The 24,152-nt window shown below is 53.3% G+C and overlaps 2 protein-coding genes across 4 annotated transcripts in view; both read left to right on the top strand.

Moving 5' to 3' along the window:
- DHRS13 (dehydrogenase/reductase 13) overlaps nucleotides 1-2,150 on the top strand; it is a 5,725-nt gene extending 3,575 nt beyond the window's left edge. Inside the window, exon 5 of the mRNA XM_025361565.1 lies at nucleotides 1,035-2,150. Within this exon, the coding sequence (XP_025217350.1) occupies nucleotides 1,035-1,486 (452 nt within the window). The 3' untranslated portion in view covers nucleotides 1,487-2,150. The remainder of the gene's footprint in view (nucleotides 1-1,034) is intronic.
- A 4-nt stretch (nucleotides 2,151-2,154) lies between these two features.
- FLOT2 (flotillin 2) lies at nucleotides 2,155-20,633 on the top strand. Of its 3 annotated transcripts, XM_025361561.1 has the most exons (13): nucleotides 2,237-2,402; nucleotides 10,951-11,032; nucleotides 14,032-14,122; nucleotides 14,295-14,368; nucleotides 15,677-15,767; nucleotides 16,760-16,883; nucleotides 17,293-17,411; nucleotides 17,534-17,647; nucleotides 17,738-17,857; nucleotides 17,947-18,161; nucleotides 18,595-18,778; nucleotides 19,106-19,255; nucleotides 19,368-20,633. In XM_025361561.1, the coding sequence occupies exons 1-13, from the start codon at nucleotides 2,354-2,356 to the stop codon at nucleotides 19,404-19,406; spliced, it is 1,452 nt and encodes a 483-aa protein (XP_025217346.1). In that variant the 5' UTR covers nucleotides 2,237-2,353; the 3' UTR covers nucleotides 19,407-20,633. The 3 variants fall into 3 exon arrangements, with proteins under 3 accessions (XP_025217348.1, XP_025217349.1, XP_025217346.1); XM_025361563.1 differs by lacking the exons at nucleotides 14,032-14,122; nucleotides 14,295-14,368 and having other exon boundaries at nucleotides 2,155-2,402; XM_025361564.1 differs by lacking the exons at nucleotides 14,295-14,368; nucleotides 15,677-15,767 and having other exon boundaries at nucleotides 2,196-2,402.
- The last annotated feature ends 3,519 nt before the right edge of the window (nucleotides 20,634-24,152 follow it).

The following is a 24,152-nucleotide window of genomic DNA, read 5'->3' as shown; positions in this document are numbered from 1 at the left end:
CAAAAAAAAAAAAAAAAAAAAAAAAAAAAAAGAAAAAAGAAAACCCTGTCTCTACTACAAATACAAAAATTAGCTAGACATGGTGTCTGGCACCTGTAGTCCCAGCTATTCAGGAGGCTGAGGCAGGAGAATCGCCTGAACCTGGAGGTGGATGTTGCAGTAAGCTGAGATCTCGCCACTGTACTCCAGCCTGGGTGACAGAGCGAGACTCTGTCTCCAAAACAGAAAAAAGTAAGTGCAGAGGCCCTAAGGCCTCGTGTGCTTGAGAAAGGCTAATGTGGCTGGAACAGAGTGAAGGGGGAGAGTGGCAAGAGGTGAGGTCACAGAGAGGCACTGGGTCCTGTAGGGTTTGGAGGGAGGTTCACTATAAGCATTCTGACTTTTACTCTGAGTGAGATAATTGGGGATCCAGAGGCACACTTTGTCTTATGCAAGAGGTTATACCAGGATAACAAGATCTGCCGTATTCATATTACCATACTGCATTTTAGATAGTCACTGCCTAAAGCTCATTAGTAATTATAATAGCGATGATCACAATTAGCCTTTATTAAGCCTCTATTACACTCCATATCCCTAATGTCCAAAATAGTGGCTGGTGTACTGCAAGTACTTAATAAATGTTGGTTAAACAAGGAACAGGACTTGAGCTAGAAGAAAAGATGGAGAGAGACTGAGAATTGTTTCAGGCATGGGACACAGCATGAACAAAATCTGGGATGTGAGGTGAACAAGCAGTTTGGATGGAAGGGAAGAGGCTTCATGCAGGAAATGAGTGAAGTCACCTCGCAGAAGTCCTGAATGCCTGGTAAATACTATCCTGGTTCCCTTGAAACCAGATTCTGTCCCTATTCTTCTAGCTCTGTTCTTTTTTTTTTTTTTTTTTTTAAAGAGACAGAGCTTCACTATGTTGCCCAGGCTGGTCTCAAACTCCTGGGCTCAAGCGATCCTCCTGCTCCACCTCCGGAGTAGCTGTGACTATAAATGCACACCACTGCGCCTAGCCCAACTCCTTTCTTTCTTCCTGCCTACAGGGCCTGTGAACTCGGAGCTGTTCCTGCGCCATGTTCCTGGATGGCTGCGCCCACTTTTGCGCCCATTGGCTTGGCTGGTGCTCCGGGCACCAAGAGGGGGTGCCCAGACACCCCTGTATTGTGCTCTACAAGAGGGCATCGAGCCCCTCAGTGGGAGATATTTTGCCAACTGCCATGTGGAAGAGGTGCCTCCAGCTGCCCGAGATGACCGGGCAGCCCATCGGCTATGGGAGGCCAGCAAGAGGCTGGCAGGGCTTGGGCCTGGGGAGGATGCTGAACCCGATGAAGACTCCCAGTCTGAGGACTCAGGGGCCCCATCTTCTCTGAGCACCACCCACCCTGAGGAGCCCACAGTTTCTCAACCTTACCCCAGCCCTCAGAGCTCACCAGATTTGTCTAAGATGACTCACCGAATTCAGGCTAAAGTTGAGCCTGAGACCCAGCTCTCCTAACCCTCAGGCCAGGATGCTTTCCATGGCACTTCATGGCCCTTGAAAACCTCGGATGTGTGCCAGGCCATGCCCTGGACACTGATGGGTTTATGATCTTGACCTCCATGGTTACTTTCTGGGGCCCCAAGCTGTGCCCTGGACATCTCTTTTCCTGGTTGAAGAAATAATGGGTGATTATTTCTTCCTGAGAGTGACAGTAACCCCAGATGGAGAGATAGGGGGTAATATGCTAGACCCTGTGCTTCTCGGAAATTTGGATTTAGTATTTTCAGGCCCCACCCTCATTGATTCTGATCAGCTCTGGAGCAGAGGCAGGGAGTTTGCAATGTGATGCACTGCCAACATTGAGAATTAGTGAATTGAGCCCTTTGTAACGGTCTAGCTAGGTAGTTAAATTACCCCCATGTTAATGAGGTTGAATAAGGCTCCCGAGCTAAGGGACTTGCCCAAGGTCCCACAGTGAGTAGGAGGAGGGCCTGAGATTTGAACCCAGGGGTCTGAGGCCAGGGCCGACTGCCGTAAGATGGGTGCTGAGAAGTGAGTCAGGGCAGGGCAGTTGGTATCGAGGTGCCCCATGGGAGTAGGGGGACGCCTTCCGGGCGGATGCAGGGCTGGGGTGATCTGTATCTGGAGCCCCTTGGAATAAAAGCGCGTTGACCGCCGAGGCTACGCTCGCTCCTGCCTCAACGCGCCGGCCCCGCCCTCCGCCGCCACACTTCCGGCGGGGCTGCGACCACAGAGGGGCGCGGGCGAGCGGGCGGCCGGCCGCTGGGGGTGGCGGGATAGGCTGGGCGCGGCCGGCGCTGCGGACCCGCTGCTGCTCTTCGGGTCTGTGCGGTCCCGAGGGCCCTCAGTGCCGCCGGCGCCATGGGCAACTGCCACACGGTGGGGCCCAACGAGGCGCTGGTGGTTTCAGGTGAGGGGGCGGCGAGGAAGGTGGGTGCTGTGGAGGGTGCTCGGGGTGGTTGCAGGGCTGGGGAGTGCACAGGGAAGAGCTGGGCCTGAGTCCACCGCGCGGCGCAGGGCTCTGGCCCCCGGGCCGCACCTGAGGCCCCTGACAAGAGAGATCCCCTTGTACTCACGCTTTCCTTGCTGCGCACCCTCGGGCGCTCCCCCTCCCGCTGCGTGTTTTCCTGTGTTTATTTGCTTCTCCTCCCCTTCCCCCTCCTTAGGCGGGGCCTCCCCGCCGCTCCACCGTGTGGTGGGGGGTCCAGAACTGAAGCTGTGGGGTTCCAGGAAGGAGGGAACTAGTGGTTTGGGGAACGCGGAGGTTTGGCTGGATTCCAGAACCCGGGATTGGGGGCGGGTCGCCCAGCCCTGGAGGGCAGGTGCCTGTATGGGGAGGGGCCCTGAGATGGAGGTCCTTTCTCTGGGCACAGTCGGACCCGTTAATTCCAAACACGCTGGGGCTTGTTGGGGATTACTGGCACTGCCCGCCCAGGAGACGCGGGTGCGGCCTCTACAGGTTGGGAAACCCGGTTCTGGGCTGTGCAGCTCGGGATTGCAAAATGCTGCAAGTTCCATTATTTCTGTCTAGGTGGGGCATGGGGACTGCGGTACTGGGGAAAAGGAGCCGCTATTGAGATTTTATATTTGGGGTGCTTTAAGAAGCGGCTGACACCTTGCAAGCCACCAGGTTGTGCAGCTCTTGACTCTCAGGAGTTGCGGCTGACAGCTTGGAGACCTGGAGCTGGAGGAATTTCTCTTGTCTGTCTTCCCACTATCAGTGCTGATTTTTTTCAGCCTGCGTGCAGATTTGGTACAACTGGTTACTGAAGAGGTAGAAGGGGGTAGAAGCCCTGAGCCAGGCCTTATAGCTGCCAACCCTTGGAGAGGTGTGATAAATCCACTGGGAATTTTCATTCCAAAACATGGCTTCAAGTTCACTTTGGGTCTCAAAATCAGTCTCTCCACTGGGACATCCCCAGTGTGTGGGAGATAAGTACCCTACCCCCCTGAAGACCAGAAATAGCCTTGGGGACAGAAGGGAGACTCCCAGAGAATGCTGAAGCCAGACTTGCTCCTCTATATGACCTGGACCTGTCTCCCAGTCCACACCCTTAGAGAAGGTTTTTAGAGACCAGAATCTGCACTGCACTTTGTTTTTCTTGTGGAATTTCCTTCAGGAAGCCCAGACTCTGGACTGAGAAGACAAAAGCTACAGTTCCATCCTTGTGGAAAGTCTTGGGACCGAGCGGCAAGAACAGCCCCAGAGATGGGCTGCTCTGTGCCTTCCAGTTACTGAGAACCTGGTCTTCAGAACAGAAGTCAATGCACTGTTAGCTTCAAAGCCATTTTAGGGGTGGGAAGAGGAGGTCATGCTGAGAACTGAGAATGTGGAGTCAGGGAAGCAGAGAAGGTTGGGGGTGGCGGATAATGCCTGGCACAATGATACCTTGGGATTTGAGATGACCAAGCTGAGATCCAACTCCCTCTTGCGTGTGGAATCCTGAGAGAGCAGAGCAACTGCTCCCACCCCTGCCCCCACCTGTCTACCTTGCGCCTTGGACCTGCATCTAAGACCAGAGGCATCTCACCCAGCCCAGTTTCAGGAGGATGCTAATACATCTCATGGTCATCTTTTCCATCCTTTCTTATCTAACCTCCCTCCTTCAGTTTGTAACATAAAACTTTTTTCTCTCTACTTTTGAAAATTTTAAAGGGGAATCATTTTCATTTGGATGGGGTCAGGGTGGGGATAAGAGGGGAGAAAAGCATAATTTTATTTTCACTCACCCTAACTGAAATTTAGTGTTTCCTGTGATTATGAATGTTGGCAACAACTCATGATAGTATTAGCAGAAATTTTCCTACTACACTACAGTTATTGCTGGTACCTTGAAAATCATTTGGCCGGGTGTAGTGGCTCATGCCTGTAATCCCAGCACTTTGGGAGGCTGAAACGGGAGGATCAGCTAAGGTCAGGAGTTTGAGACCATTCTGGCTAACATGGTGAAACCCTGTTTCTGTTAAACATACAAAAAATTAGCCGGGCATGGTGGCGCACGCTTGTAAGCGTCTCAAAAAAAAAAAAAAGGAAATAATTTACTTTTTGAAATTAAGCTAGTAATTAGATTTACCACTAGATCTTAATATTTAATGTATTAATAAAGAACGACATATTACTATATTGCACATTTGGTTTTAAATTTTGATAACTTTCAATATAATTTCTTATGTATTTATTTTATGAATTTATAAGTATTTTTGGCCAGACTAATTCCTGTAATTCCAGCAATTTGAGAGGCTGAGGCAGATGGATCACTTGAGGCCAGGAGTTTGAGACCAGCTTGGGCAACATGGCAAAACTCTGTCTGCACCAAAAAGAAAAATTAGCCAGGAGTGGTGGCACATACCTGTGGTCCCAGCTACTCCGGAGGCTGAGGTGGGAGGATCGCTTGAGCCCAGGAGGCAGAGGATGCATTGAGCCAAGATCACACCAGTGCACTCTAGCCTGGGCAATGGAGTGAGACCCTGTTTCAAAACATAAATAAATAATAAATATTCTTGAGGAGGGGTCCTTAGGCATTGCTGGATTGCTAAAGGGGTATGTGGCTCAAGAAAGGCTAAACTCCCTAGTACGATAGGGCCTTTTTTTTTTTTTTAGAGACACAGTCTTGCTCTGTCACCCAGGCTAGTAGAGTGCAGTAGCATGATCACAGCTCACTGCAGCCTCGACCTCCCGGGCTCAAGCAATCCTCCCACCTCAGCCTCCCAAGTAATTGAGACTGTAAGTGCATGCCACTACACTCAGTGTTTTTTTAAAAAAAAAACAAGGTCTTCCTCTGTTGCCCAGGCTAGAGTGCAGTGGTGTGACTTCGGCTTACTGCAACCTCCATCTACCAGGTTCAAGCCATTCTCATCCCTCAGCCTCCCAAGTAGCTGGGATTACAGGCACATGCCACCATGCCCGGCTAATTTTTATATTTTTAGTAGAGACGGGGTTTCACCATGTTGGCCAGGCTATTCTCAAACTCGTGGCCTAAAGTGATCCGCCTACCTCAGCCTCCCAAAGTGCTGGGATTACAGGTGTGAGCCACCGTGCCTGGCTGCTAATTTTTAATTTTTTGTAGAGACAGGGTCTCCCTATGTTGCCCAGACTAGTCTCAAACTCCTGGGTTCAAGCAATCCTCCCCCCTCAGCCTCCCAAAGTGCTGGAATTACAGTCATGTGCCATCATGCCCAGCCAGGATATGGACTTCTTTTTTTCTTTTTTTTGAGACGGAGTTTTGCTCTGTCGCCCAGGCTGGAGTGCAGTGACGCGATCTGCGCTCACTGCAAGCTCCGCTGCCTCCCGGGTTCACGCCATTCTCCTGCCTCAGCCTCCCTAGAAGCTGGGACTACAGGCGGGGTTTCACCGTGTTCGCCAAGATGGTCTTGATCTCCTGACCTCTCGATCCGCCCGCCTCAGCCTCCCAAAGTGCTGGGATTACAGGAGTGAGCCACCGCGCCCAGCCTGGACTTCTTGACTAGTGGGAAGAAGGTGGGCTGGACATGGTGGCTCACACCTGTAATCCCAGCACTTTAGGAGACCGAGGTGGGAGGATAACTTAAGGCCCAGAGTTTGAGACCAGCTTCTGCAACATAGCAAGACCCTGTCTCTACAAAAACAATTCTTTTTAATTAGACAGTCATGGCAGTGTATGGAAGGCTGAGGCTGGAGGATCGCTTGAGCCCGTGAGTTCAAGGCTGCAGTGAGCTATGATTACACCACTGCATTCAGCCTGGGTGACAGAGTACAATACTGTCTCAAAAAAAAAAGAAGGTGGAGGAAGGCCAGGAAGGGCAGGGGATGCTCCTGAGAGGGCAGAGTGGTGGGGCTGTGTCCTGGAGAAGGGCTAAGAGAGTGGAACAGAGGTTATCATGGAGTATTTTGTGGTTCTTCAGCTTAATTGTAGAAAGGGAAAGCAAGTTGGATTAGAAAGAGTGAGGTAGCCGGGCGCGGTGGCTCAAGCCTGTAATCCCAGCACTTTGGGAGGCCGAGACGGGCGGATCACGAGGTCAGGAGATCGAGACCATCCTGGCTAACACAGTGAAAGCCCGTCTCTACTAAAAATACAAAAAAATTAGCCGGGCGTGGTGGCGGGCGCCTGTAGTCCCAGCTTCTAGGGAGGCTGAGGCAGGAGAATGGCGTGAACCCGGGAGGTGGAGCTTGCAGTGAGCTGAGATCCGGCCACTGCACTCCAGCCTGGGTGACAGAGCCAGACTCCGTCTCAAAAAAAGAAAAAAAAAAAGAGTGAGGTACAGTCAGGAGAAGAAACTTCCAGGTCTTGAGATGAGTAAGAGTTACAGAAGTCAAGGAAAAGGCACCTAACTGGCCTCTTGGGAGGGGTGCTCAGGCTGAGTGATCAGGAAACTGGCAGGAAGTTGCCTTCCAGGGGAGGATGCTGGTAGGGGCGGGCAATCTGGCAGTTTCAGCTTCCTGTTGTTGCAACCCTTGGGAACCTGGCCATGTTGCCCTTAGCCAAGGCCCAGATTGAGCTGTGGCAGCCTGCTCCCCAAGCCAAAGAATAAGTTAAAGGTAAAGGGTGGGCTCGGTGCGGTAGCTCATGCCTGTAATCCCAGCACTTTGGGAGCCTGAGGCAGGCAGACCACCTGAGGTCAGGAGTTTGAGACCAGCCTGGCCAACATGGTGAAACCCCATCTCTACTAAAAATTTAAAAATTAGGCAGACGTGTTAGTGGTTGCCTGTAATCCCAGCTACTTGGGAGGCTGAGGCAGGAGAATCTCTTGAACCTGGGAGGCGGAGGTTGCATTGAGCCAATATTGTGCCAATTCTCTCCAACCTGGGCGACAGAGCAAGACTCTGTCTCAAAAACAAAACAAAACAAAACAAAACGGAAAACAAAGAGTGGCCATCTACCCTGTCCATCCCCCACCCCACTCACTCCCTCATCCTACCGACACCACTACCACCTTCCCACTGCACATTGAGAAGTCCCCTGGAGCTAGCCCAAGGCAACCATGCCCCAGCCCCCACCAGGCCAGAAGATGTAGAATAAGCTGTGATTTTTGGTCCCCTTCCAGTTTCACCTGATCCTGAGATGGTTTGGGTTTCAGATTGAGTGCTTGTCCTCAGAGGCCTCCCCACCCCACTTCCCAGGTCAGAGAAGCCCGGAATGGCTTACCTTGAACAGCAGCCCTGTAAGCAGGTAGTTCTACCCCAGAGAAACAGACAGACAGAGACCCAGGACCCCCTCTTACTGTTCCCTGCCCACACTGTAGGGCTGCTCTTTGATCCCTGGACCTCTGGCTCTGCTACTGGAACTTCATGCATGGCAGCAGACCCAGAAAACGGGGTTACCTGCCTGGTAGGCAGTATTAGATGCCAGCTCTCCAACCTTTCAAGCCCACTGGGAGGTCTTTATTTCTTTGCCTCCACCCACCCAAAATTTGTCCCCAGTTTCCCGTTCTCTCCATTGTGTCTGTTTCTATTATTGTCCTCACCATCCACCCAAACCCAGACTCTAGAGCTGCACTGTCCAATGTGAACAGGAGCCACAGGTGGCCATTTAAATTAATTAAATAAAAAATTCAGTTCCCCAGTCATGCCAGCCTCATTTGAAGTGCACAACAGTTGCATGTTGCTAGAGGCTGCTGTACTGCACAGCATAAACACAGAAGAAGATATAGAACATTCTTACCCTTGCAGAAAGTTGTCACGGATAAGACTGCTCTAGAAGTTGTCTGCCAGTATCAGCTACCATGCCTTGCCTGGATTACTGCAAGAGGCCAGTCTCCCTGATCCCAGTGTCTTCCTCCTTGTGCAAAGTGTTATGTGTTTCTCAAGGGTAACCTTGCTCCCTGTCACTTGCTCATACAGCTTCTTGGCCTAACACACAGGACACTGTGTGATCTGCTGTCTGCCCCTCCTCTTGCCTTGTTCCCTGCTGTGAGTCCCCAGAGACACCCAGCTGCATGAAACTCCCCCAGACCCTTGACCTTGGGAGTCAGACAACCTTTTGAGGTTCTTTGAAGATTTCATGAAAACCTAAATTTGTGAACATGGAAATGATAATGCTCGGCCAGGCGCGGCAGCTCACGCCTGTAATCCCAGCACTTTGAGAGGCCAATGCCTGTGGATCGCTTGAGCCCAGGAATTGGAGAACAGCCTGGGCAACATGGTGAAATCTTGTCTGCACAAAAAATACAAAAATTAGCTGGGCATAGTGGCACACACCTGCGGTTCCAGCTACTCGAGAAGCTAAGGTGGGAGGATCAATTGAGCCTAAGAGGTCGAGGCTGCAGCGAGCTGTGATTGCACCACTGTACTCTGGCCTGGGCGACAGAATGAGACCCTGTCTCAGAAAAAAAAAAAGAAATGATAACACCCTCTGGTTTTTCCCAGATCACTTATTTCCTTAGAATTTTGTTTCCTGTACATTTTTTTGCACTGCAAGTTAACTGCCTGTCTAGTTTTATGAAGGTTTCCTTGAACTTGCTGAGGAATTTTGACATTAACAAGAGAATTCACTACAAGAATCTTAGGAATTGATTTTTCTCATTTCTGTATAGGGAACATGTAGAACATGTCTAGATCATGGATCTGGGTTGTGGCTGAATTAGATATTCTGTATAGTTGACACACTGTTTCCAAGAACCACTTCCTATTTTGTTTTTTGGTTTTTTTTTTGAGATGGAGAGTGGCTCTGTCACCCTGGCTGGAGTGCAGTGGCGCGATCTCAGCTCACTGCAAGCTCCGCCTCCCGGGTTCATGCCATTCTCCTGCCTCAGCCTCCTGAGTAGCTGGGACTACAGGCACCCGCCACCACGCCCAGCTAATTTCTTTTGTATTTTTAGTAGAGACGGGGTTTCACCGTGTTAGCCAGGATGGTCTTGATCTCCTGACCTTTTGATCCGCCCACCTCGGCCTCTCAAAGTGCTGGGATTACAGGCGTGAGCCACTGCGCCCGGCCGAACCAGTTCCTTTTTAGGCCTTTTTGCTTTGTCTTCACTTCTCCCATTGGTACCACAAGTTAGCCTTTGTTTTGAGACCTTGCCTTCCCCACCCATTCCCACGGGTGGGGAACAAAGTCATTCTGAATGTTCTGAAAGTAGAGAACCAGCCTCACTGAGATGTGTCTGCCAGGCAGAAGAGCAAACCCCCTCACCTTGGCTGGGAGACTCTTCCTCCCCTCCCAGCCCCCCAGTGTTGTCCCCGTCTGCGTTCCCTCTCTGTCTACACCCACCGTGATAACAGGTGAACTCCAGGGCATACTTGTTTATTGATTGAATTAATTAAAAATGGAAGCTGGACCAGGCGCGGTGGCTCACGCCTGTAATCCCAGCATTTTGGAAGGCCAAGGCAGGTGGATCACGAGGTCAACAGTTCGAGACCAGCCTGGCCAACGTGGTGAAATCCTGTCTCTACTAAGAATACAAAAATTAGACGAGTGTGGTGGCACATGCCTATAATCCCAGCTACTCGAGAGGCTGAGGCAGGAGAATTGCTTGAACCTGGGAGGCAGAGGTTGCAGTGAGCCGGGATCATGCCACTGCACTCCAACCTGGGCAACAGAGCAAAACTCCGTCTCCAGAAAAGAAAAAAAAAAAAGCTGGCCTGGTGAGGTGGCTCACACCTGTAATGCCAGCACTTTGGGAGGCCAAGGCGGGCAGATTGCCTGAGGCCAAGAGTTTGAGACCAGCCTGGCCAACATGATGAAACTCTGTCTCTACTAAAAATACAAAAATTAGCCAGGTGTGGTGTAGGGGCACCTGTGATCCCAGCAACTCAGAAGACTGAGGCAGGAGAACCACTTGAACCCAGGAGGCAGAGGTTGCAGTGAGCTGAGATTGCGCCACTGCACTCTAGCCTGGGCAACAGAGTGACATTCTGTCTGAAAAAAAAAAAATGGAGGCCAGGCGCAGTGGCTCACACCTGTAATCCCAGCACTTTGGGAGGCTGAAGCGGGTGGATCATGAGGTCAGGAGATTGAGACCATCCTGCCTAACACAGTGAAACCCCGTCTCTACTAAAAATACAAAAAATTAGCCGGGCATGGTGGCGGGCACCTGTAGTCCCAGCTGCTTGGGAGACTGAGGCAGGAGAGTGGCTTGAACCCGGGAGGCGGAGCTTGCAGTGAGCTGAGATTGCGCCACTGCACTCCAGCATGGGCGACAGCGCGAGACTCCGTCTCAGGAAAAAAAAAAAAAAAAAAAGCTTTTCCAGATCACCTCTGCCCATTGTCCTGTTCTGTTCTTCTGTTCTCTGGAAGCACTTACATTCTGAATTATTCATTGGCTATCCTTCTCTTTATGTAAATTGCCTGTCTACCAAGCAAGATTTTAAGTCCCATAAGGGCAGGGAGAACTTCTCTCTCATTTATGTGTAACCTCAGCACTAGGCACCCAACAGTAGGCGTTGTCAAGTATCAGAGCAGATAAAGGACAAAAGTGGCTCAGTGGGCTGGAGGGTAGACAGACCCAAGAACAGACTGACCTGTGGTGGTTTTTTTGCTCCCCAGGGGGTTGCTGTGGTTCCGACTATAAACAGTACGTGTTTGGCGGCTGGGCCTGGGCCTGGTGGTGTATCTCCGACACTCAGAGGTAAGCACCTGGGGGCTCTAGGACCTGTCATGGAGTGGGCCAGGGAGATAGGGGCTTCCAGCATTGTTCTGCTTCACCCTGAGGGTCAGCTAGAGCATCCACCGTTTCCACATTCCATTCTGTTGGAGGGGTGGGGAGGGCGCCTCCTAAGAAGCATGTGAGAGGGGTTGCACAGGGGTGCGGGAGACACGCGTCAGGTAGGTCTGTCATGGGCACCCCCTCCTTAGTGGGTGTTCTTTTTTCCACTGGAGGTGGCATTACTTCTGTCCCAGAGAATTCAGGGTCATATCCCAGGCAGAATCTTGATTTCCTGATTACAACTCAAAGTTATTTAAGAAGTCTTTTATTATACACCCAGTTTGGAGTGGGCATATGAAAGGAGGAAAGGCTGGAGAGACCCCATGCACACCCTTACCTATGCAGGCCCTGGGGACTGCAGTCAGGGACTATGTGGCAGAGAATGGACATATAGTCAAAAGTGGTTCTATGACAGTGGTGAGTTAGACTTAGACAGGGAGGGGGACCTAATGAATTAGTGCTGGGGCTGAGCAAGACAGGTCTGGACCTCCTAAATCAGTCTGGAAAGACTTACTAGAGGAAGTGAGATTTCAGCTCCCCAGAGGACCCACCATCCGGCTCTACCTGCCGCTGCCTGCAGAGCCTAGGGCAGGGCCAGACCTGGCCTCTCCTGGCACCCTCACTGCCCACCCAAGAGATGAGGCATGCCAGCTACCTTTTCACAATCGCCCCCTTCCTGATTATGGGAGATGGGGTGGTGGGGAGGAGAGGAGCAGACCCTTCCCAACCAGGACCCAGGCAACAAGGGCAGCAGAGCTGTCATGTTGCAAGGAGGTCGGTCACCCCACAGGGGAAATAATGGAGATTCCAGTGGAAACTCCCTCTGCCCCAGCCCCCACCTGTCAGCAGCTCACGTCTGCACCAAGCTACTAGTGCTTGAGGCTCCTGGGAGTCTGAGGGCATCTGCTAGGGTCAGGGGGAATTGGGAAGCATGGCACAATGGATTAACTTCACTGGTTCCCAGTAACCGCTCCATTCTCCCACCTCCCTCACTTTACCTGGCCGGAGGTGAGCGATGCTGGGGGACTCTTCTGGTTCAAAGCTCAAAGTGTCAGAGTAATCAATAGTGGCCACAGCCTCCACTCAAGAGGATCCTGGCTGCACCTGAGTGGGCCAGTGGCCTGTCAGAAGCCGTAGGGAGCCCTCTGCAGACATACCGCCACCCCGCACACTGTGCATTCCCAGCACAACAGAGTATCTTGTCCAGACACCTGCCCTGCATGGGCAGCCACTGCTAGGCCAATTCCCCTGCAGTCCGTTCTCTGGATTCTTGGTCCCCTGCTCTCCCTTCTTGCTCCAGGGGGCAGAGCCAGGACAGAAGGGCCGAGCCTTTCTGACAGCAAGTTTGGAAGTTAGAGGAGAAGGGCCTTGTATCTCTTCCCAGGACACTGACCTCACACCCAGGCTCCACATCCTCCCTCTGGTCTCACTTGCTGGGTAGTCTGAGCCAGTAGTCCTTCCCTCATCCCCTTTTCTTCGGGGGCAGCCTCTTCCCCAATCCCTAGCCTGCTTGGGGGACATCTCCACAGGCTGGGGCCTTTATTTCCCTATGCTGGCAGGAGCCTCTCGGGTCAGAGTAGAGGCTTCTAACTCAGCCTGGATACTTAGCCTCCCTCTCGAGGTCCTTTCCGCAACTGTCTATATGTCACGTGCCCTTGGGGTCAGCCATTCTTCTTCCAGGCTCAGTGACCCCTCCTGCTACACTTTGCTGCCACATCCTATACTATGCCGAGGCCCTGATGTGGGCAGCTCTCTCTTATCTGAGCAATTCTTCCACCTTTGGCATCTGAGCTGCAGCCTCCCTTCTTCCCTCCCCACTACCCTTCCTCCCTCCCTCTCTCTCCCCTGTTTCCCTCTCTCCTTCCCCAGAAGAGAGCTTGGTGGGTTCCTGTCTGAGCCGGGTCAAGAATCCTCTCAGGCCCAAGGCTGCTAGTGTTAGGGGCTCAAACGAAGACAACCTTTGCACATCTGCATGGCCAGAGCCCCAGGGCTGGCACTGTGGGGATGGCCCCTCCCAGGGCTGAGATGGGGGCTGCACATTGACTGCTGCTGCTTATCACCCCTCCACCTGCTTCTGCCCCTTCACCCTCGGCCTCTGTCCTCTCTTCCTTCCTCTGATTTAGGGAAACCTTCCACACTGTCCACAGCCTGGACTCTGTCTAGACACCCACCCTGCACACACACTGCCTAGGGAGGCCCAGCCAGCATGGCCCAGGGAGCTTCAAGGCACCTTGTTTTCTTTGCCAATAATCTTCTCTCTGCCCCTGGAAAACTTTAGAAATTCCCAATTAAATGTCTCCCTTATCTCTCAGTTGTCCCTGAATATTCTGGCAGGAACACACTTTCTCCTCCCCCAGCCTTCCTTGACCCCCACATCAGAACATTTGGGCTTTTCTGGCCTCGCCTTGCCTTCTTAGTGATAGAAAGTGCAGACCTGGTGGATTCAGCATTTGCTAAAGCTCAGGAGTCCCCAGAATAGCCTCCTACTCCCGATTTCTGGAAACACAGGTTTACCTGTGTGAAGACAGGGGGCTAAGGCTCAGTCTCCCAGATTGCGACAGGATCCCTGGGAAAGTGAGGTGGCGGGCAACCCAGGTGCGCTGTGCACAAGCCTCCTGACCTCAGGCCGCAGGCCCAGAGTGGCAGCAGGCATCTTCCCCAGCCCAGCAGGTCCTCACTAGAAGGGTTTGGGGCTAGAGAAGAGACCCAGAGGCCTTGGAGCAGCACGGGGGGTCTCTACTGTCCTGCAGCCCTCAGCTGAGCTGGCAGTTGGGGGGTTGGATTACTGACAGCATGCCCCCCCCACCGCCGTCCCCAGGCATCAGGCATCGGTGCTTGTCTGGTAACTACTGTGTGTGTTTGCTGTGTCCCCTCCTCCCCTTCCTGTCCCTACCTCTCCCCATCCCCTGGCTGCTCCTCAGACTGTCTCTGGAGGTTATGACCATCCTGTGTCGCTGTGAGAATATTGAGACGTCGGAGGGGGTTCCACTATTCGTAACAGGGGTTGCACAGGTAATAACCCACCTGCTTCCTCCTCCATGTCTAACCTTCTCTCTTCCTGCCCTGCGGGGCCTGGCAGACAGGAGCCAGTGGACTCCCCTCCTGAGACCGTGCCTTCCTCCCTCTCCTCTTTTCTCTCCTCCAACTGCTCCGGGTGCCAGTATGGATCCCTGTAGATCCCCAGGTCCCTTGCCCTTGCCTATTGGACTGCAAGTGGGAAAACAGCAAGGGATTCTGGAAGCTTTGCCAAGTCTGCCAGTGAGTGTCCCTGGATACCAGGCCTTCATTACCATGCAGCCATAGCTGGTGAAATCTATTCTTGGGCTTAAGTGTTAAGTAGCTCCAAATGCTTACTCTGTCATGTGTGGGTTCCCCTCTTCATTGCTTCATTCACCAGCTCTCTACTGAGCACCTTCTCAATTCAAGGCATGTGGACTGCAGGAGTGAACAACAAAAAGCCCCCGCCCCCTCAGAGCTTGTGTGCCAGCAGGTTCCCAGGCTGGAAGAGGCCTGAACTGCATCTTTCTCACCCCTTCCCTCTGCATTAAATTGCCCTTCAGCCTCCACTTAGGCAAAAACACTATACCACCACTCCCTTCTTCACCCATCCTGCCGTCTCTAATGGGGAAGGGGACCATCCCCATCTCCTTAGCCCTTGTAGCCATGGGAAGTGCAGAGGCCTGAGAGGCTTGGAGTACCTTGTGTGGAAGGGGTAGGGTCCAGGCCTCCCTCAACACCCCATTTGATGCAGTCCTGTCCCGCTGCACACCCACACCTGCACTTGAAACACCTGCACATGCCCAGATCCCTTTTAAGGCGGGTGACTGTGGACCCTGGAGGAATCAGATTGCCTGGCCAGAACAACTCTTTCCAGGGTTAACACTCCTTGGCCAAGAAGCTCTAGTGTGACCTCAGTGTGCATTCCCCATGTGACCCACCTGGGCCTAATACCAGATGTGGGTTTCAAGTCAAAAGGCTGCAGCCACCCGGTAGGGCTTCTCTGGCAAGGGGCAGGTACAGAATCATTTCCATCTTAGCCCAGCAGTGCGCATACTCCAGGATGCCAGGCAATCAGACAGAACTTTCCGGGCAGCTTCCTGGGGCACCCTGGAGTGCTGGGTAGATCAAGGAATGGGCCAGGGCCCCTGCGGGAGGCTCAGATGACATCCATGGATGGCCTACGCAGCAGAGCCGGGAGGACCAGCACTGACTTGCTATCCTAGAACATACACACAGCTACACCTGAATTCTCCCCCAACCACCAGCCCCCAACCACCTACAGCCAGTTCTTTCTACTTCGTTTTCCTCACAACCAGCCAGGCTGGCTTGAGCAGAGAGTATGTGCACATACACAGCTCACTTCCACTCCTTCCCCTGGGGCCACCTGCACCCACCTGCCCTCCTGCCCACCTCCTTCTCAGACACTCCCATCTCAGCCCCATTGAGAGTCCTTCCTCCACCTTCCTCACCAGGACGCAGCCGGAGCAGTGAGGTACTGGACTCTTTCCCAACACCACCAGGCCCTGCGCCCCCAGACCCATGCCCCTGTTTTGCGTTTCTTGGCAGGATTTCCCTAGAGATTATGACGTTGCAGCCCCGCTGCGAGGACGTAGAGACGGCCGAGGGGGTAGCTTTAACTGTGACGGGTGTCGCCCAGGTATAGTAACTCAGCAGCCCTGCGCATGTCCGTTGAGCTGCCTGGTCCTGTACTCGGGTTCGGGGGGAGGAGGAGAGGACGGCAGCCAGGGGCAGTCTCTCTCCAGCGCCCCAGCCCCCGCAAGTCCCGCAAGAGAGGGCCAGTCGGGTCGTCGCCACTGGAACATGCTCACCGGGCCCTTTTGGCCACCCAGCAGGACTAACAGACACCCCTTCTCTCCTCAGCGGGCCCACGAGGGACAGAACCAGTGCTGAGGGCTCCTGGCTCACTAACCCCACCCCCATTCTTTGCAGGTGTTGGAAATGTCAAGCCCCAGAATCCAGGCCTTCCTTGTTCCCTGGGTATGGGGTGGGAGGGGTGGGGCCCAGAGGGAGAGGCATGTGAGGCAGAGGAGCTCTGGACTCTGGGAGTCAGAAGCTGTGTCATATTCCCAGCTGGGGGCCTAGGTGAGGGCTTCCAGCCCCGATCCACCTCTTGGCATCACAGGGCAGCGAGGTTCAGCCATGCTGTAGACCTCGGCGAGGGGTTGGCTGAGTACCTCAAGAAAGAGAGGCATCCTTGGTTGCATCCGCCAACCCTCTCATGCCCTGTCCAGGCGCTTTCCTTCTCTGTCTGTGTCCCTATTGCTCATTCTGCTTGTCATACTCTCTGCCCCTCAGCCTCAGGGTCTCCCACGTGTGGGAAGCCTGCAAGGGAGGAATTGGCTGGTGAGGGGACAGTAGGCTGAAGGGGTGGGGAGACAAGTCCCGAATGCCCATGAGAGGCTGTGGCAGGGCCTGGGGCTGCCAGTGCAGGTGAAGTTTCACAATGTGAGAAGCCCTTGTGCTGCTATCTCCCCACTAGAGGCCTCAGACAGATTCCAGCCCCCTAGGGCCTCCAGGTCTGAAAAAAGGAAGGGAGGAGGCACAGCCATCATCCTGCCTACCTCTGGGTCTGGGGCCTCCGTCTTCCTCACTGCAGCCTGGCTGAAGTGCCTCTGTCATCACTGGCAGGTGAAGATTATGACAGAGAAGGAGCTCCTGGCTGTGGCTTGTGAGCAGTTTCTGGGTAAGAACGTGCAGGACATCAAAAACGTCGTCCTACAGACCCTGGAGGGACATCTGCGCTCCATCCTCGGTGAGGCCCTGTCCTGCCTTTGAGGAGCCTCACGGGGCCCCTAAGCCAAGGCAGGAAGGGGTGCAGGGCTGGGCAGGGGACCTGTTTCACTGGTGTTTGAAGCTAAAACGTTCTTCCTCAAATATTTAATTTCAAAACCTCAGGTGACTTGAGTGAAGGAGAGGGCACTGGGGTGGGATGGGGGCTGTCAGTCTGCTCAGGAACCTAGTGCTGCTTGGGACACTTTTCCTTGTCCAGCCTGGACTGTGCATCAGGAGGCTCGGTGTTAAGTGCTGTTGAGAAGATACCCCAGGAGACCCAGTTCAGACTGCAGCACCCTGCATGCACCCCGACCTCTACATGCATACCTCCTCCCTTCCCCAGCTGGCTGGGTCCCTGGGGAGCCAGCCCCTGATCTCTCTGCCCCCAGGTACCCTGACAGTGGAGCAGATTTATCAGGACCGGGACCAGTTTGCCAAGCTGGTGCGGGAGGTGGCAGCCCCTGACGTTGGCCGCATGGGCATTGAGATCCTCAGCTTCACCATCAAGGTACGATGTGATGGGAAGCTGTATCTCCTGGTGTCCCTCTGGCAGATGGTGGCTTCGCTAGAGGGGCATCTTTGTGCCTCTGGCTGCTCCTTTGAGCCTCTGTTACCCCATTCCCTCCCCAGGACGTGTATGACAAAGTGGACTATCTGAGCTCCCTGGGCAAGACGCAGACTGCCGTGGTGCAGAGAGATGCTGACATTGGCGTGGCAGAGGCTGAACGGGACGCAGGCATCCGGGTACATGGGTTCAAGGACAGGAAGCTCAGGGGTGATGGGACCATGATGACTCGGGACCTCTACTCACTCACCTGCCCGTTTTGCCCCCAGGAAGCTGAGTGTAAGAAGGAGATGCTGGATGTAAAGTTCATGGCAGACACCAAGATTGCTGACTCTAAGCGAGCCTTCGAGCTGCAAAAGTCAGCCTTCAGTGAGGAGGTTAACATCAAGGTGAGCAGCCTGAGGGCATCCTGGGTTGGGCCTCAGGGATCAGGACTTGGTGACTAGACTCGAATATGCCAACCACCCTCTTGCTACAGACAGCTGAGGCCCAGTTGGCCTATGAGCTGCAGGGGGCCCGTGAGCAGCAGAAGATCCGGCAGGAAGAGATTGAGATTGAGGTTGTGCAGCGCAAGAAACAGATTGCCGTGGAGGCACAGGAGATCCTGCGTACGGACAAGGAGCTCATCGCTACAGTGCGTCGGCCCGCCGAGGCCGAGGCCCACCGTATCCAGCAGATTGCCGAGGGTGAAAAGTGAGAGCCGCCCAGGTGCCAGGGTCAGGGCTTAGTCAGCCTCCTCTGCCTTCAGTGCACTCCCTGTACTCTCCTGACCACAGCTTGGAAGCCACTTCTCCTCCACTGTGTCTTCTTACTCACTGTGAAGTGAGGATAACCCCATGTACCCTGTGGGACTGCTGTTAGGAAGACTAAATAGATAAAGGAGGCTCCAGTGCCTGTAGTGCTTGGGCATAGACAGCATCCTGGTTTGTCCCCTCCCACTTAGAGCTGGGAGCTGGTGGCCTTACCCTGGCCAGAGCTAGAAGGCGAGGCCACCCCCCTCCGTTCAAATGTTTCCCACCCCTGACAGCCCCCAAGGCAGAGTATTTGAAGGATTGCTGGCCCCCAGGCAAGGCTTGAGGGGACCCTGGTACATCCCACTGATCCTGCCTGGCCTGGGCTCCCCCAGGGTGAAGCAGGTCCTCTTGGCACAGGCAGAGGCTGAGAAGATCCGCAAAATCGGGGAGGCGGAAGCAGCAGTCATCGAGGCGATGGGCAAGGCGGAGGCTGAGCGGATGAAGCTCAAGGCGGAAGCCTACCAGAAATACGGGGATGCAGCCAAGATGGCCTTGGTGCTGGAGGCCCTGCCCCAGGTGAGGCTTCCACCTAAGTGGGTCCCAGGGTCCAAGTGTCCTTGCTTGACTAGCTGGGCAAGTGCCAGAACTTCTCTGGGCCTTGCGAGTAACACAGGGACAGGTGGCTAGAAGGGTTAAATGAGGAGCATCTTCAGCAGGGGGCAGGAACCCTACAACAGACCTAAGCCATCCCTGGCCTACAGGGCCTCTCTTACCATGGCTCACTAAGGGCCGCCCAGGCTGCTTTGGGGTTGGAGTGAGTTGAGGAAGGGAGGGAAAGATGCTGAACCAGGCTGGGAACGGAGTCGGCGCCAACCAGGCTCTCCTCCCACTCTTACCTCCTAGATCGCTGCCAAAATCGCTGCCCCACTTACCAAAGTCGATGAGATTGTGGTCCTCAGTGGAGACAACAGCAAGGTCACATCAGAAGTGAACCGACTACTGGCCGAGCTGCCTGCCTCTGTGCATGCCCTCACGGGCGTGGACCTGTCTAAGGTGTGTGCCTGCCTAGCTGCGGTGGGGTTGCCCGGGCAGCCTATTGGACTGGCCAGGCAGAGTGGTCCTGGGTCCTGGAGCCAAGGCCTCATGGCATGTCCCATCCTTGCAGATACCCCTGATCAAGAAGGCCACCGGTGTGCAGGTGTGAGGCTCCTGCAGGCCCACTCTCTTCAGCAGCCACCCAGCCCTCCCTCCAGCACCCGTTTTAATCCCACAGAACAACGGGAATGTTACTGACTCTGGTGCCTTATCTTGAAGGGACCAGAAGTGCTGCGTGTTCAGGCCATCTCTGGCTGTCTTCCTGTCCCTCCTGTCTCTGTCCACCTCCTCCTCTTCCTCTCTTTTACCCCACTTTCACTGCCACTTTCATCAGGTTTGTGTCTCATCTCCCTGTGTGTCTTTTCCTTTATCTCTTTTTCTTTCCCCCTATGCACATCATGTAGTTTAAGCTGAAGATGTTTATTACAATCACTCTCTGTCTGTGGGGGGTGGCCCTGCTGCTCCTCAGAATCCTGGTGCCTTGAAGTTCTCTGTGCATCTGCCCATCCTCCCTATGGCTGTGGCCAGAGCTCAGCATGGGCAGGGGTTCTATGTAGGACGGTCACTGTCCTCTCTCCCGGACTGGTCTTCCCAGCCCTAAATCCTGCCCCAGGAAGCCCACAGCCTCACCCGCTGCTGCCCCTCTAGGTCTGGGCAGCCATGACCTGCAGGGCCTAGCACCACTGTCTTTCCCCTCATCTGCCCAAGACCCCGGCTGGCGCTCATACCCTGTCCTTTCTCCCTGACCCCACGGGCACAGAGGCAAGGCCTCCTGTCTGCAGCAGCTTCCTCAGTTTCCTACTGCCTTAGGAGGCCCCTGCTTGTGCTCAGGGAAGGCCTCTTCATGGGCATGTGTCTGCTGGGGCGGTGGGGCTTGGTGCCAACTCTGCTAAGTTTTCTGAGATGAGGGTCTAGCCCTGTTGGGGACAGAAAAGTGTGTAGACCTTCTTCCTGCTAGGGCTGCACTGTCCTGGGTGTTGGGCCCTTCTGGTGGACAAGGCTGTGCCAACCCTGTACAGAATAGAGTGATGTAACCTGGCCAGACCCCAGAGCCCTTGTGCCATCTTTCTTCCTGGCCAGAGTGATGGGGTTCCAGCCATGGGGAAGCAACCCAATACTCTGTCTCGTTGCTCCAATGGAGGCAGAAGAGCCCAGGACCCAAGCGTCTTGGCAGGGGTGCTGTGAATGTCCAGTGGTCCCAGCACCCCACCCTGGCCCTGCCCCAGCCTGTGTAGCTCTTCCTGCATGTGGATGCTGCATGTCTGGTCTGGGGCTTGGATGTTGCACTGCCCCACTGCCTGTCCCTTCTGGTAAAATAAAGATCTCTTAATGCCCACCCCTGCATTGTGTCTTCTGTGAGGAGAGAACCATGAACCAACCACGTAGGGCCCCTATCCCTCTTCAGCTTCAAGGCAGCTTTTAGCCTGTTCTTCCCCACCCTAGCCACTGGAGGGCAACAGCACGCAGCACACTGGCCTGGCGCCACCGCTCCCGCCTTGTGCCTTGGACATGCCTGATTGGCTAAGATGCTGAGGTCAAACCCCAGCCCTGGAACATCTGGCTCCATCACAGGCAGAAGGTGGAGGGGGCTGGCAGGGCGCAGTTGCACATGCCTGTAGTGCCAGCTACTCAGGAGGCTGAGGTGAGAGAATTGCTTGAGCCCAGGAGTTTGAGTCCAGCCTGGACAACATAGCAAGACTCCATCTCTTAAAAAAAACAACAAAAAAAGAAAAGGTGGAGGAACCTGCCAGTTCACTGCACCTCTGTACCAGTATACTGAGCCCTACTCAGTAATGGAGCCCATCTCTCAGGCTTAAGAGCTTAGACTCTGAAGTAAGGCAACTTAGGTTTAAATTTTAGCTTTGTTATTTATTATCTGTGTAATCTTAGGTGAGTAACTTCATCTTTCTGGGCCTCGATATCCTTTTTTTTTTTTTTTTTTTTTTTTTGAGACGGAGCCTCGCTATGTCGCCCAGGCTGGAGTGCAGAGGCGCGATCTCAGCTCACTGCAAGCTCCGCCTCCTGGGTTCACACCATTCTCCTGCCTCAGACTCCTGCGTAGCTGGGACTACAAGCGCCCGTCACCACGCCCAGCTCATTTTTTTGTATTTTTTAGTAGAGAAGGGGTTTCACCATGTTAGCCAAGATGGTCTCGATCTCCTGACCTCGTGATCCACCTGCCTCAGCCTCCCAATGTGCTGGGATTACAGGCATGAGCCACTGCACCCAGCCAACATTCTTATTAATTTAATGAATTTATCAAATGCTTGCCATGCACTAAGCATTGTCTCAGATGCCAGAGTGATGAGTCAACAAAATAAATGCATAGCCATTCAAGCTTACATTCAGATAGAAACAAGAAAAATTAAACGTACAGTATGTTAGATAATGGTAAGTCATAAGGAAAAGAAGGAAATAAGAAGTGTGAGTGGCCGGGCGCGGTGGCTCAAGCCTGTAATCCCAGCACTTTGGGAGGCCGAGACGGGCGGATCACGAGGTCAGGAGATCGAGACCATCCTGGCTAACACGGTGAAACCCCGTCTCTACTAAAAAATACAAAAAACTAGCCGGGCGAGGTGGCGGGCGCCTGTAGTCCCAGCTACTCGGGAGGCTGAGGCAGGAGAATGGCATAAACCCGGGAGGCGGAGCTTGCAGTGAGCTGAGATCCGGCCACTGTACTCCAGCCTGGGCGACAGAGCGAGACTCCGTCTTAAAAAAAAAAAAAAAAAAAAAAAAAAAGAAGTGTGAGAGGCCGCTGAAATTTTAGGGGATCCAAAAAAGGCCTCATTAACAATGTAGCCCTGAAGAAAGTAAAGGAATGAGCCATGTGGATATCTGAAGGAAGAACTTTCCATCCAAAGGCCTGAGGCAGGAGAGTGTCTGGCATGATGAAAGAATAGCAAGGTCAGGATGTTTGGAGCAAGGGAGTAAGTCAGGGTATCAGAAGATGAGTCAGGATCTCATTTTTCCAGATCATGTAGAACCTTAATGAGGCATATTTTGGCCTTTATTCTGAGGTGGGAAACCACTGAAAGGCTTTGAAAAAGGAGTGATACCATTTGATACACCTTAAAAGGTAATTCTAGGCACCAAGACAATTCAAGGGAGAAAGGAACAGATGGTGCTAGAACAACTGGGTCTGTATTGGGGAAAAAAAATTGAATTGCAGCAAGTGCAATGGTTTATACCTGTAATCCCAGCACTTTGGGAGGCCTAGGCAGGTGGATCACAAGGTCTAGAGTTCAAGACCAGCCTGGCCAAGATGGTGAAACCCTGTTTCTACTAAAAACTACAAAAATAGGCTGGGCGTGGTGGCTCACGCCTGTAATCCTGGCACTTTGGGAGGCCGAGGTGGGCAGATCACCAGGTCAGGAGATCGAGACCATCCTGGCTAACACAGTAAAACCCTGTCTCTACTAAAAATACAAAAAATTAGCCAGGCATGGTGGTGGGCACCTGTAGTCCCAGCTGCTTGGGAGACTGAAGCAGGAGAATGGCATGAACCCAGGAGGCAGAGCTTGCAGTGAGCCGAGATCCACACCACTGCACTCCAGCCTGGGTGACAGAGCGAGACTCTGTCTCAAAAAATAATAAAATAAAAACTACAAAATGTAGCCTGGTGTAGTGTCAGGCACCTGTAATGCCAGCTACTCAGGAGGCTGAGGCAGAAGAATCACTTGAACCCGGGCAACAGAGGTTGCAGTGAGCTGAGATCATGCCACTGCACTCTAGCCTGGGCAACAGAGTGAGACTCTGTCTCAAAAAAAAAAGAAAAAAAGAAATTGAGGCCGGGCGCGGTGGCTCAAGCCTGTAATCCCAGCACTTTGGGAGGCCGAGACGGGCGGATCACGAGGTCAGGAGATCGAGACCATCCTGGCTAACATGGTGAAACCCCGTCTCTATTAAGAAATACAAAAAACTAGCCGGGCGAGGTGGTGGGCGCCTGTAGTCCCAGCTACTCGGGAGGCTGAGGCCGGAGAATGGCGTGAACCTGGGAGGCGGAGCTTGCAGTGAGCTGAGATCCAGCCACTGCACTCCAGCCTGGGTAACAGAGCAAGACTCCGTCTCAAAAAAAAAAAAAAAAAAAAAAAAAAATTGAATTGCAACCCCTACCTCACACCATATACCCAAATCTAATTTGGGGTGAATCACAGACCTAATGTAAAAACTCAAAATATAAAGTTCATAGAGCAAGCAGGGAATGTTTCTGTAACCTTGACATAGGCAAGATTTCTTAAGCCCAAAAAAAAAAAGGACTAACCATAAAAGAAAAATTTGATATATTGCATCATCAAAATAGGTCTTCGCCAGCCAGGCATGGTGGCTCATGCCTGTAATCCCAGCACTTTGGGAGGCTGAGGTGGGTGTATCACCTGAGGTCAGGAGTTTGAGACCAGCCTGACCAATATGGCGAAACCCTGTCTCTACTAAAACTACAAAAATTAGCTGGGCGTGGTGGCAGGCTCCTTTAATCCCAGCTACTCAGGAGGCTGAGGCAGGGAGAATTGCTTGAACCCAGGAGGCGGACATTGCAGTGAGCTGATATCGTGCCACTGCACTCCAGCCTGGGCAACAGAGCAAAACTCCATCTCAAAAAAAAAAAAGCCGGGTGCGGTGGCTCAAGCCTGTAATCCCAGCACTTTGGGAGGCCGAGACGGGCGGATCACGAGGTCAGGAGATCAAGACCATCCTGGCTAACACGGTGAAACCCCGTCTCTACTAAAAATACAAAAAACTAGCCGGGCGAGGTGGCGGGCGCTTGTAGTCCCAGCTACTCGGGAGGCTGAGGCAGGAGAATGGCGTAAACCCAGGAGGCGGAGCTTGCAGTGAGCTGAGATCTGGCCACTGCACTCCA

The sequence above is a fragment of the Theropithecus gelada genome, chromosome 16 (genome assembly GCF_003255815.1).
Source record: "Theropithecus gelada isolate Dixy chromosome 16, Tgel_1.0, whole genome shotgun sequence".
NCBI classification, from domain to species: domain Eukaryota; kingdom Metazoa; phylum Chordata; class Mammalia; order Primates; family Cercopithecidae; genus Theropithecus; species Theropithecus gelada.
Note: the sequence above shows the minus strand (reverse complement) of the source record. Positions and strands in the feature narration are given on the sequence as shown.